We start from the raw sequence: 13150 nt of genomic DNA on the forward strand, positions 1-13150 counted from the left end.
ATGCTGTTGCAGAGCACTACAATTGAACGTATATGGTCGAAAAAATGAAAAAGTGGAGTTACTGCCACTTCAGTAACTGGAGAGATGGCTTATCTGTGCTAGTCTTGTACTATACAAAAATTAGTGAAATCACCCTGTGCTGGAAAAGGCATAGTTAAAGATAGGTAAGGCCAAGCACAGGTCCTGCGTTACATAACATTCTGCTTTTAACAAACCACTAAGAAAGAAATCTGTGAGCAGCTGCAGCCCTTGGAGCATAGGCTGTGTCATGGTGCCCTGCAGCTCACCCTCGGAAGGTGGAGCTCGGCCAGGGGGTCTGCAGGCTTTCATGGTTCGGTGTGAGTGCTGCACAGCACGGGTCAAGGCCAGCACAGGGAACTCGCGTTCGGGCGTGTCTCTGGTTTGACACTGCCCGGGGCAAGGCTGCGGGAGGCTCGGGAGCGGCTGGCCGGCGCCCCGAGCCGGGCGGTGACAGGGCCGGCGCAGAGGCGGGGGCGCGGTTGATCGCTGTGGGCGGGCTCACAGCCCGGAGCGGCGCCGCAGCGGGCCGGGCGCGCTGAGGGGCGGGCTCGGCCCGGCCGCGGACCAAGCGCGCCCCCGCCCGGGCGGGGCCGCGGGGCGGGAGGGCGCGGCCGCGCGTGCGCGGCGTTCGGCGCGGCGCCTCCGCCAATCGCGGCGCGATCTTTGCGCGGCGGCCCCGCCCCCGGCGCGGTGAAGGACAAGGTGACGGCGCGGCGCCCGCGTTCAGCCTCTGCCGCAGCGGCTCCATCTTGCGAGGTGAGTCGGGGCGGCGCGGGCCGCCCGCCCGCCGGGGACCGGGCCCAGCCTCGGGGCGGCAGGGCCGCCTCGCGGCTGCGCGGCCGGGCTCGGCGGCCGCGCCGTGGCGGGGTTTTCCGGTCCCACGTCTCCCTGCTCTTCTCGCCCGCCTCAGGTCGCCATGTTCTCGTCCATCGCGCCGCTCGCGCGGCACAACCCGTTCTGCGCGCCGCACTTCCAGCTGGTGCAGGACGGCGTGAGGAAGCGCCCGGCGGAGCCCGCGGAGGCCCTCACCACGCGGCGGGGCCTGGCGGCCGCGTCCGCCGACGAGGGTGAGAGGGGACGGCGGGGCCGCGGCGGGGCGAGGCCCGTGGGCGTGCGGGGCTGGCGGTGCCTGCGCTGACCCCACCGGCGCGGGCCCGTGCCCGCCAGGGCGGCGCAGGGAATGCCGGCGCCCGGCGGGCACGGCCGCGCCGGGAGGGGCCGGTGCTGGGCCTACGCGCCGCTTGGAGGACGAGGAAGGGCACGGGCGGGGGAGGCGCTGGCAGTGCTTCCGCTCTCGCGGCGGTGTGTGCTGAGGAGCAGGAGGGATCCGGATTTCCCGGGAAAGGACACTGAAAGCTTCTAGTGCAGAGTAATCACAGAGACCCCTGTAGATTTTGTCTCGGGGAGCAGAGAGCGCTTTTTCTGACTCTGCACGGCCTGCAACCTCGGGCACCAAGGTTGTAGGCCTGTACTTCTTTCATCGGTAGAGAGGAGCTGTGACTGAATCTGTGGATTCGGAAGACCATCTCTCCCATCCTTTTTCCCTTTTTCTCTTTTTTTTTTTTTTCCATCAGTTTATTCATACCTGGGCACCTGAACATCTAGATATGTTAGGGGTGCTTGTTGCTGTTTAGTTCTTTTTTACTGTGTATTAGTTGTGGGCATACACCAGATAACTTGCTGTTTAATATACAGACATGCACTTAAGAGTTAAGTGCAAGTGCTTCACTTAAGAGTTAAGTGCAAGTGCTTTCTGTATGTTTCCCAGTTAATTTGTTGTATTCTGAAGGTCAGACCTTGATGATACTTGCAGTATCACAGAATGGATAAGGGTGGAAAGGACTACAATGAGTCATTGTTGTCATCATCATCCTTACAGGTCTAGCTTCCCTGCTGAAGCAGGGTCATCCTAGAGCAGATTGCACATGATTGTATCCAGATTCTTGAATGCCTCCAGGGAGGGAAACTCCACAGCCTCTTTGGGCAACGTATTTCAGTGCGTGGTCACTACAATAAAGAAGTTTTTACTGTCAGATAGAACTTCCTGTGCATCAGTGTCTGCCCACGGCTTCTTGTCCTCTTGCTTGGCACCACTGATAAGAGCCTGGATCCATCCTGGATGCCCTCCCAAAAATAGTTACAGACAGTGATGAGATCTGCTTTCAGTCATCCTTTTTTGAGGCTGAATAGACCCAGCTCCTTCAGCCTTTCTTCAGAAATGAAGAGTTCCAGTCTCCTCATCATCTTTGTCACCCTTCCCTGAACCTGCTCTAGGAGCTCCATGTCTGTCTTGTACTGAGGGGTGCAGGACTGGGCACAGCACTCCAATTGTAGCCTCACTAGGGCTGAGTAAAGGGATAGGATCACCCTTGAGCTACTGGCAGTGCTTTTCCTAATGCTTTACAGGATACCCTGTTGGAATGGCCTCCTTGGCCACATGGACACACTGCTGGCTCATGGACAGCTTGGCTGCCCAGCAGGACCCCCAGCTCCTTCTCTGCAGAGCTGCTTTCCAGCAGGTTGGCCCCCAGCCTGTGCTGGTCCATGGGGCTATTCCTCCCCAGGTACAGGATCCTACAGTTGCCTTTATTGAACTTAATTCAGTTCCTCTCTGCACGCCACTCCAACTTGTTGAGGTCCATTTGAGTAGAGGTGGATATTAAAATTCTAATTCTTTTAAGCTGCCAATAACAAAAGTTTCTCTCTAGTTTTACTTGGAAAAAAAAAAGTAAGAATTACTTTCAGAAAGCTGCCTCTTCTGAAGTACTGTGATTATTGAAGTGTTTCAGTGGAGTTTCATGAACATCTCTATAATACATGAAAGAGGTTAGTTTTACAAAGTTTTCAAGAAATTATTTGTGGCTTTCAGTGTAGTAATCCTGCTGCCAGCTAACTAAAGCCCTAAATCGCTCTTTGGTATGCTAAATATATTCAGTAGGTGCACTTATTTCTTTAAAGCATTATGCTTAATCTTCATCCTGTTTGTTGGCAGTTGAGGTCAAAGGTGGCCAGTTTTTTAATCTTTATAATCTTTTCTGCTGAATTTATTATTTCATATAACCCAGTTGGTTCTCTGGCTTTCGTGTCGAGAACATAACACGTTACAGAAGATAAGTGAACTTGCACAAGGTCACACAAAGTCAGTACAAACCACACGACCTTCTGAGATCAGCTCAGGGCATCAACCACAGCAGCACTCAGAGACCAAGTATTTATGACTAGCTCGTGGAATTTGTCCTTGTTACCATGTCAGATTGGAAGCAGAGATATGAAGTAGCTACAATGTAGCTGTCTCAACAGAGTAGAGATATATTTTTATGCCATACGTATAATTTGTGTACCTTAAGGGTGTTTGTCTTAAATCATTTACTCGGGTATGTTAGAATGACTTTCTTGTCCTCTGTGTGGCATATTCAGCTGGTTCTCAAGTTATGAATTGTAGAATATGTGACTCTACTTCTGAAATAAAAAGTCCAAAATCAACTGTGGCTTCGTTTTCCTAATACTAATGTACCACTACAATCCTAGGCACCTCTAAAGAGCTCAAGCTTAATTGATACTGGCTTTCTTAATACTGTACTTGAACACCTGACAGGCTGACAGGTCAGTCTGAATGGCAGTGTAATCCAGCACATACATAAAATTCTACTCTGGCTACTATAAAGGTCTGTCCCTGTCATTTGAGGAGCATGACTTTAAATTACTGTGATAAAGGCAACGTGAACAAGTGGTTCTGAGATCTGACAGCATGGTAGCTGCTGCAGGGCTGTGGTGCTGTTAGCCAAAGACACAGCTAGACAGCGCTGGCCCAAACAGACCTAGAGTCTGTTCTCTGAGTACACCTGCCTGGCCTGTGTGTGTTTAACTAGACATTCTAGAAAGTTATAAACAGACTGTTTCTGCTCTCTGTAGATCTATTCATAAAAGAATTCAGAACCAGAAAGATGGCAGTAAAGCTCTATATAAAATAGGCTTTTGCTGTCTTCTAGTTTTCATTAGCGTTTCTTGGAGATACTTCTTAATAAGTTGTAGCACTTCAATGTCTATTCCATTATATTGAAATGATACCAGTACATTTAGTAGCAAAAGATTGTTTTTCTACTTTGGAGAATATTTTTTACATAGTGTATTATTTTCTGTATGCTTATTCAGTATATTAGTTTTGCTTTTACTTCTCTTCTTAAAATGTTGAGCATAGCAGCAGAATTGTGCTGCTGCTTTATGCTTATTTTTTTACTGTTCATTGTAAATTTGAGTGTTTCTTGTGTGCATTCACTCATAGCCTCTGTAACTTCTTCAAAAACGAAATAAGAAAATGGATTATTTTTTCTTAGCTCCAGTAGCTTCGTTGTAGAGGAATATGTGAAAATTAATAACTTGTTCTAAGATTGGATGGTTTTATACACAGTATGTACACTGTATGGGACAGTGCGTATGAAGTATTTCTTGATTCAATGGAACCTGAAAGATTCTTTGGTGAACCTCGTGTGTGAGCATTCAGTTGGGACAATAAATAGCAATCTGCAGTTTCATTAAACAAGCTGTATACATTTGAGATTCTGTATTTGAAAGACAGTTTACAAAAAATCAGTGTAAATAATCTGAGAAGTACCTGAAAATACGTCTGCATATCTCAAACACCAATACTGTAGATTTTTGTAGTCTCAAATACAAAAGTTAAAATGTCATAGAATATTTAATGAAAGAAACTTTGTCTTTTGAGCACTAGAGGAATATTATCCTTATTTCCTGGATATAAGAAATTGTTGGACATTGCAACTTTGAGTCATAGTTTCTGCTAGTAACTTCTGGGATTAATTCCTATGGTTTTAGTGTGCTCTGAGCTGAAACTTCAGTGTTTCTTCCTTTGCTTATTTAAAGGAACAAATTCAATTTGGAAGGCTTAGAATCAAATCTTGTCAGTCCAAAATGTTTTAAAGCAAAAAAAAAAAAAAAAAAAATTATTATAACACTATATAATACAACATGGGAGATTATTTCAGTTTGATACTTTTGAGAAAGTAGCGCTTAGTTTTGTTTCTTTTCTGATCATTGTTACCATTTATGATTGATCATATATATGTAATTTTTTCCAATTAACTAGAATACAGCTGTGCCTATGGCTCAAACAGATTCTTTGTCCTTTGTGGCCTTGGTGGGATTATTAGCTGTGGAACAACACATACGGCACTGGTTCCTCTAGACCTGGTTAAATGCAGAATGCAGGTTTGTTCTGCATGTTGGTATGTGATGAAAGAGCATGTTTAGTGTGGTATATTTAATTACTAATGAACTGGAGGCATAAAGTATACCCTGGAGATGGCTGTCCAACAGTGCATGGAGTTTATATAAAAGCATGGTGTGTCTTTATTTTTTGCTGCAGAATACAGTTGTGAATATGGCTCGCTCAAGTTTTATGCTCTCTGTGGCGTTGGTGGGGTCCTAAGTTGTGGCCTGACACACACTGGTGTCGTACCTCTGGATTTAGTGAAATGTCGAATGCAGGTTTGTATAAACTTAAACATTTCTTGAACTTCTGTTTTCTATCTAGCCAGCATATTAAGAGTTGGCAATAGGGATGCAGTCTTTTGTGGATGAGAAGAAACAAGTAAACTTGAATGCTGCTTTATCAAATCTACTGCTGTAAGACTAGCAAAGTACCACTTTGAAGAGAAGTAAAGGTATTAAGAATAATCTGGATGCATTATTTTTGACAGCATTTAAGGCACATTTAACTGACTATATTTGCTAAAAGGCATCCACCACAATGTTGCTCTGCTGGCTGGTTTGTTGTCCAGCATTATTCCAGTGCTTTTGGAGTAAGGAAATAGGATCTTCTGGATCTGCGTTTTTTAGCCTGGAGTGACATGCGTGTGTAATTTGATCTGTTAACACCATGGATATCAATGCATGGCTTATAGATTGGATATTTTCTAATGATGCCACTTTGAGGAGTGTGGCTAAAACTTGATTTGGTAGCAAGAAGGTTGTCAATGCTTGCAACTGCTTTCCTTGAAGTGTTTTTTGATTAATATGAAAGTAGCGTTGTTTACATTGCACTTGTGATACATTAAAATCATTTTGTGAGCAGCCATGGGTGAAAACATACTAATGGATTTATCAGGCAAATCTACAAGAATGAAGCAAATTAAAGCACTCTTGTAAATTTCTGGAAATATAGTAGTTAATGATTTCCTTGTTGCATAGATGGATTATAAAAATGGCCATTTTGTAATTATAGAACTCCTGAAATTAGGAGTGAGCTATGAATTAATCAGACTTGTTTGTCATGCTAGGACTATGCATGTGCTATTCTTCAAAACCATGCTCTTCAGAATAGCCTTTATTTAAGGTTTACCAGAGAGACTTTTTCATATTCTTGAGAGCATCTGAAATTCTGGTCTCAAACTAGGAAATCGGTAACACAACAGACATGCTCAGTGTGGGCTACCAGTTTGGTTTATTGTATGGTCAGGGTGGGGGTACTTCCCCTTCCCTCTCCAGCACTTAGAGGGAGTTTCAGGAGGGGGGTTTCCGTGTGGATTCCAGGTGTGATCTTGTAAAACCTGTCAGCATTTATTTCTTTACAGATCCAGTACAGAGCATGTTACTAATCCTTCCTAAATTCTCCAGGAAGAAACCTGTTGCCTGCCCTCTCATGTCTTTTTAAGAAGAAGTCACCTTTGCCATGGTTTAACTGAAACCAGGACACCTGTTACAGACCTGATAATTACGCATGGTTCTGACTTGAACATTGTCCCATTTTACAGTGCCTGATTAAATATCCAATTTTCTAAAATTATGTCTCTTTCTAAAATTGACATATTTAGGTGAACTAGATCTTAAGTATGTTGTTCCTAGACTGCAAGACAAAATACTAGTCAGTGCATGTCCCATAGCTCTCTCTGAAAGCTTTGATGGGCATCCAGTTTGATATTTTCCTTCTTATCCTCTGAGGAGCTGTTGAATGATCTAAAATATGAAAAGAAACAGTGGGATGTGACATAATTACCTGTTGAAAAGTTTCTGCTTAATTCCTTTCACCTGAAACAAAATTATTCAAGTCAGTCTGTGTTAAATTTCTGATAAGTTAATAAAATCTGACTCAAAATTCTATGGACAGAAAACAATTCATGTGTAGCCTTTATTGCTGAGTCAAAGTACAAGTGTGGAAGTTTTTGAGTACTCTTTGATCTGCTTTGCTCAATCTGTTTTAGTCTGACTGCATGGAGAGATCACACAGGAGAAACAACCTTCTCTGATTAGTAATCAATTGAATCATTAGGTTTATGGCAGTGTTTGAATATACATAGGTAGAATGTGTAAAGTAGATGAAATTGCTGACAGGACCCATTAAATTTTTAAAAAATCTGATCTATACATAGTTGCACCAGTACACCACTGGTGTGTTAGAACAGTGATTTCAGTAAGTCTTTTCATTACAGTTGCATTGTTAATTTGGAGAATCAAAGTGAAAGAAAATTAAATTTGGTGGTTTAATAGCCAGTATTGAGGAATATACTGGCTATTAAAATAAGTCGGGATTTGAGACTAGCAAGTAACCATTAATGTAACTTTGTGGTGTGTACATCATCTGTCCAGGGAATTACAGGAAGCCAGCTGTCTGAGAAATAGAAAAATGAACAATTTTGGATGGGGGTGTGAGAAGGAAAATAGTTAGCTATATCAAACATTTAACTGTGTTCTTTTTAGGTTGATCCACAAAAATACAAGAGCATCTTCAATGGATTTTCAGTGACAATCAATGAAGATGGTGTTCGTGGCTTGGCTAAGGGATGGGCTCCAACCTTTATTGGCTACTCCATGCAAGGGCTTTGTAAATTTGGTTTCTATGAAGTTTTCAAAATCCTGTATGGCAACATGCTGGGAGAGGTAAGCCTTAAGTGTTTTTTGTAAGGCTGTATGTCTGTAGCATAATAGTATTAGTGATAAGGAGTAATCACAAAAGTATTAAATAATAAAAACACATGTTTCAATTCCTTCCAGGAAAATGCCTATTTGTGGCGTACTTCGCTATATTTAGCTGCATCTGCCAGTGCAGAGTTTTTTGCTGACATTGCTCTGGCTCCAATGGAAGCTGCTAAAGTTCGTATTCAGACACAGCCTGGATATGCAAACACTCTACGGCAGGCTTTACCCAAAATGTTTGCAGAAGAAGGCATCTGGGCGTAAGCATTCCTTCCTTTCAGTTGAAATTCTGATTTTCAGTACATTTTATTACTGAAGAACTGGTTTTATAACTAATTCTGGCCTTAGCTTTTTGGACTTTGTATTTCAAGATAAGAACTTAACATAATTCAGGTGATCTGTGCTGAACTGGCTGTTAATTCCACATGCTCCTTAGATCCATCTTTGTGAGTATCTTTGTGCTGAGTTCTGCTGGATAACTTCGGTTTCTAGCAGTTCCAGTCAGAGATACTCAGCAACTTTCTGGTTGTACAGTCAAAGATGCTTGAGTCATTGGCATGTGAGAGTAATATAACTGCATGTTAGCTTTCTGTTCTGATAGAAGTGGCTGTAGATGTACAGGTCATGTTTCACTATCAGGACTTGGCTGGTGTGCAGACATTACCTTTATTGCACTGGTAGTATCAGTACTACATTGCTGCAGTGTATTGTGATCTGAAAAGTGACTAAAGAAACTGCTGTGCAGTCTGGGGATCAGGAAAATTTCATTTTGTTGCTGTTTGAAGGTAATACTCAGGAATTAGTTTTCAATTTTCAATTCAAATTTCTGTAGGTATTGACAGCATTACAGGGTCAGTATATAGAAGTTGTGTAGCAGCAATAAATAAGCCAATTTATTTCAGGTTAGAAATACACTTTAAATAATGAAGAAAATGAAACTGAGATTGTCTCTTCTCTGATTAAGTTTCTATAAAGGTGTTGCTCCGCTATGGATGAGACAGATTCCATACACAATGATGAAATTTGCCTGCTTTGAACGTACTGTTGAAGCTCTCTACAAGTATGTTGTTCCCAAGCCACGAAGTGAATGTACAAAAGGAGAACAGCTGATAGTCACATTTGTTGCAGGCTATATTGGTAAGGAATGTTTAACTTCTGTACTTCATTAATGGAATACTGCAAATCTAGAGGCCTGTTGCTTTTCAGAGTATTAACTGAAAAGTGGCATTAGCAGATGTCACTAACACAGGAGAACTTACCTGCAACTTTAAAATGCGCAGGGGAAATAAATATAATCAGTCTCTTAGGGGAAAACAGGTCTGTAATAGGACACTACTCTTAACTGCTCCTATATGTTACTGGTATTGATGGCCAGATTTAAAAACTGTGGCTGATTTAAGTGAAAATTTGCATCTTTCTCAGTCTTGGGAATCTTTGGATGGAAGGGGGGAATTTTCAATATCCAAAGATTCAGAAGTTTTTTTCTGGTTGTTTTCTTCTGTTCAGAAGTTTCAGCTGGTTGTACTTAGTGTACACAGTAGTGGTACACCTAAAACACCACAGAACTAATGTCAAATTATTCTTTCAGCTGGTGTATTCTGTGCAATTGTTTCCCATCCTGCTGACTCTGTTGTGTCTGTGTTGAACAAAGAAAAGGGCAGTTCAGCTTCACAGGTTCTTATGAGGCTTGGATTCAAAGGTACATTCTTTCTTTCATTTATTTTGGATCAAGTGTTTCTGGTGTTTAGGGGAGGAGGTATTTTTTTTCATGCCATTTTATGCTGCTCATGCTTTATGGTTTGCTCTCCAGGTGTATGGAAAGGTCTGTTTGCTCGTATCATTATGATTGGTACCCTAACTGCACTACAGTGGTTCATCTACGATTCTGTCAAGGTTTATTTCAGACTTCCTCGCCCACCTCCACCTGAAATGCCAGAATCTCTGAAGAAGAAGCTTGGTCTAACTGAATAGACAACTCATGGACTGACTGCTGACTGACCCAGTGATGAGTTTCATGAAACTTTTATATATTTGACTATGTAGAAAACAAACTATACAATGTCATTATTGGTTGTGCCCTCATCTCATGTGAGGGTTTAAATTCTACCACTGTCATTGCCTGAAATAAATGAGAAACAGAATGCTTAGTGTCTGTTTACTACTGCATATGTAAGCTTCATTTCATAGTAGCGAATACCTCAAATATTCCCTGGCTTCCCCCTCTCCCCCCAAAAAAATTAAAAAAAAAAATACCCTGTTCCACACTTTAGAAACTAGAGAAATGTTACTCTTCCACTTAAAATTAGGTTTTCACTGTTTCCAGAGAAGTGCCAAGAACCTGTCCTTGCACTTGGAGCCCACTGATCATTTGCCTGTAAAAAGCTGTTACTGTGGAACAGCTGCACTCCTGAATGGCCAAGATGAGACTGGAGTCTGATCGGGTGACCTAGTCATGATATCAGTGTTTCTCACAGAGATAAAAGGAACCTTATGCATACTAGAGCTGTTTCTGCCTTGGGATGGTCATCCCAACTTAACTTACACTTACTTGACTAATTTCTGCTTCTGTTGGCTTTGAACCACACCAAAGAACTTGGCCATTCTGATTGTCCTGTGGAATTAATGAGTAGTTGCTACCTCTTAACTAGAGAAAAGCTGATGTTAATAAAGATTTTCAAATATATTTGACTACTAATGGTGTACTTCAGCTTTACAATAAAATAAAAATGGATTGTCTTTTATTCTAAAGTTTGAAAAACTTGCCAGCTTTTCCCTACATTTGCTATGCCTGGAGTTTTTTATTTCATGTTTTTATTTCTGAATTAGTATAATACTGAATTATGGTTGAACCATGTATTTCTGCAGCACAAGGAGCCATACCAGGTTTTTTAGACCTTGATGTGAAGAAATACATGTTCCTCGACACATAAGAGGAGACAATTAAGGCAATGTTAAGGTATTTGTTTTTGAAATTTTTTCTCATTTCACCTGTTCAATAACCTACAGTTAGTAATCACTACACCCTATCCAGTATTACTTTGCTCACAAATAAGAGCTGGAGCTGATATGGGTTTTTTGCGATACTCTGGATAGGCTGCATTACAGCATGTGAGCTGTTGATACAGAATTTAGCTTGGTACTTATGTTATACTGCTTTCTTCCTCTTTATTTGGCTCCTTCAGAGCCAAAAGGACAAATCAGGCTGATGCCATTGGAATATCATAAATGTACTGACTGCTGTATCTTGCTGGAGTCAGATATGCCTGCTATTGTAGCACTGAGCTTCTCACTCCCTGGGAAAATCCTCCAACTTCCAGGATTTTGAATGATTATGCTAAATGAGAAAGCTGGGCTTTATTTTGAATTGTTGCCTTTCAAAATGCAGAGTAAGAGCTAGGACTACACCATTTCTCTGTCACCATGACAGTAATAAAGGCACTCTTCAGAGTGGCTGCTATCTGCCTGTATTATGCAGCAAAGTCAAATTTAGACCCCAAGTCTAAATAAAATACAAGTACTTTGTTGAATTAAAATTATTTAATGCTAAAAGTATGTAAATCTTGTTTCCGCATCGTGAATGGGAAGCTCTGAAATTACTTAATGAGTCATTAAATACTTGTAAGAGCTTCCTTGGAGAAAAGCCCTTACTATGACTTGATCTTGTATTAAGGCTGTTGATGTTAAATCACCTTTTGAGGTTGTGTGTATGGTGCAGCTTGCTACACAAAATTGTCACTTTCATACACTGAAAATCAGTTTCTTTAGAGGCATGTTTTAACTCAGTAAGTTTTTCTTTGTTATCTGAAAGTTCCTTCTAAACTTGGTGAAAGTGAAGAACTGTCAAATTTTAAGGCTTGCAGAGAGTGAGATAAGCTTTGCTCATGTAGTAAGGTAGTCTGTCAAGCAATCTAGTGCTGAGCTAAATTTCTCAACGCTCTCATTCTGTATGTGGAGCAAAATCGCACAATTTTTCTCTACGATTAAGTCAGTGTTGCACAGTTAGTTACAAATATGTGCAATAATAAGAATCTTAAGTCCATTTTCTTATTTCTCACTGGTAGACCTGAAATGGTCTTTTAAAGATGCTTAGATAATTTTATCAAGGTAGATCTGAGATAAGACTACAAGGAGCAGGCAGCAGTTCCTGTTCTGTAACTGAGAAAGGGAAAATACATGTAGTGCTCTTTGCAGTGTTGTGTTTCAGTGGAAAACACAAGAGGGGGAGAGAATTGCCTTGCAGCAGCCAGCTTCATTAACATTCAGCCATTGTCCAGATGCTTGTTAGGAAAGAGTGTTGCTTAATGGGTCGCCTGCTGGTATTTTAAATAAGCTTTATCGGGAAAAATGTACTATCAAAATGCATCTAAAACGTCAACTTTGTTGTTAACTGCTTTGTGCATAATGCCTGGTACATTTTCTGAAGGTTGAGATGGAGCAGTGGTACTTTTGATGGATTTGCACTTCCATTGCAAGGAAAGTCCTGGATCCAAAAGGGGTACCCCATTTTGAAATTAGGTAACTCCAGACCCATCAATAAATCCCAAAGTGCTCTGTAAAACATGGATATGCTGCTTGTGTATATTTTATGAAGGAGAAAACATACTTTCTTGCTGGTTATGGAGCTGAGATGAGCTTTCTGGTTTAAAGCATACTATATATATAAATTTGGAGTAACAACTGCATTTGCTCATGGTGTTTGTATCAGGTTGTGTTACAGATGAAATGTGCTGACACTGATACTCGCGGAAATGTCTGTTGCATATCATTTTAAAAAGGACTGTAATAATACAAATAGTTGTAACTCATTTACATTTTTACATAGAAATTATGTAGTTCACAGTGAAAACAATAAACATCCTGCTTTTTTATAGCAAATATGAGTACCTTGGGTAGATGAGCTTAATAGCTGCATGGCTGTGTTAGAGAATATAATTTTTGTAACTCAGTGCTGGGGAGAAAGATACTGCTAGCAGAAAATTCTTGGCTGAGAAAACCTGGTGTATAACAGTAGATTTATTCTTTTGGGGTTAATTTGCTCATGCAATTTTTCATCATTGATAATTCAGTGTTGTTGGGTTTTTTTCCTTTCAAGTTGCTGACAAATATATTAATTGGCCAGTTTTGTACCTGAAAGCTAAATTAAAAGCAAAGATGGCCTGAATGTCACTACAGTTTGGGCTCAATGGAATGATCTGTTTTA

At 41.4% G+C, this 13150-nt stretch overlaps 1 protein-coding gene and 1 non-coding gene across 3 annotated transcripts; both read left to right on the forward strand.

Moving 5' to 3' along the window:
- Positions 1-695: 695 nt before the first annotated feature.
- Positions 696-12825, forward strand: SLC25A3 (solute carrier family 25 member 3). Of its 2 annotated transcripts, none has more exons than XM_021527943.3 (8): positions 696-777; positions 932-1088; positions 5126-5247; positions 7735-7914; positions 8029-8210; positions 8915-9087; positions 9539-9649; positions 9761-12825. In XM_021527943.3, the coding sequence occupies exons 2-8, from the start codon at positions 938-940 to the stop codon at positions 9919-9921; spliced, it is 1080 nt and encodes a 359-aa protein (XP_021383618.1). In that variant the 5' UTR covers positions 696-777; positions 932-937; the 3' UTR covers positions 9922-12825. The 2 variants fall into 2 exon arrangements, with proteins under 2 accessions (XP_021383618.1, XP_021383617.1); XM_021527942.3 differs by lacking the exon at positions 5126-5247 and adding an exon at positions 5405-5526.
- On the forward strand, positions 8373-8612 carry LOC116183174 (small nucleolar RNA SNORA53). Its single transcript, XR_004147721.1, has one exon. It is a non-coding gene; the product is annotated as a small nucleolar RNA SNORA53 (small nucleolar RNA).
- Positions 12826-13150: the final 325 nt, after the last annotated feature.

The sequence above is a fragment of the Lonchura striata genome, chromosome 5, assembly GCF_046129695.1.
Source record: "Lonchura striata isolate bLonStr1 chromosome 5, bLonStr1.mat, whole genome shotgun sequence".
NCBI lineage: Eukaryota > Metazoa > Chordata > Aves > Passeriformes > Estrildidae > Lonchura > Lonchura striata.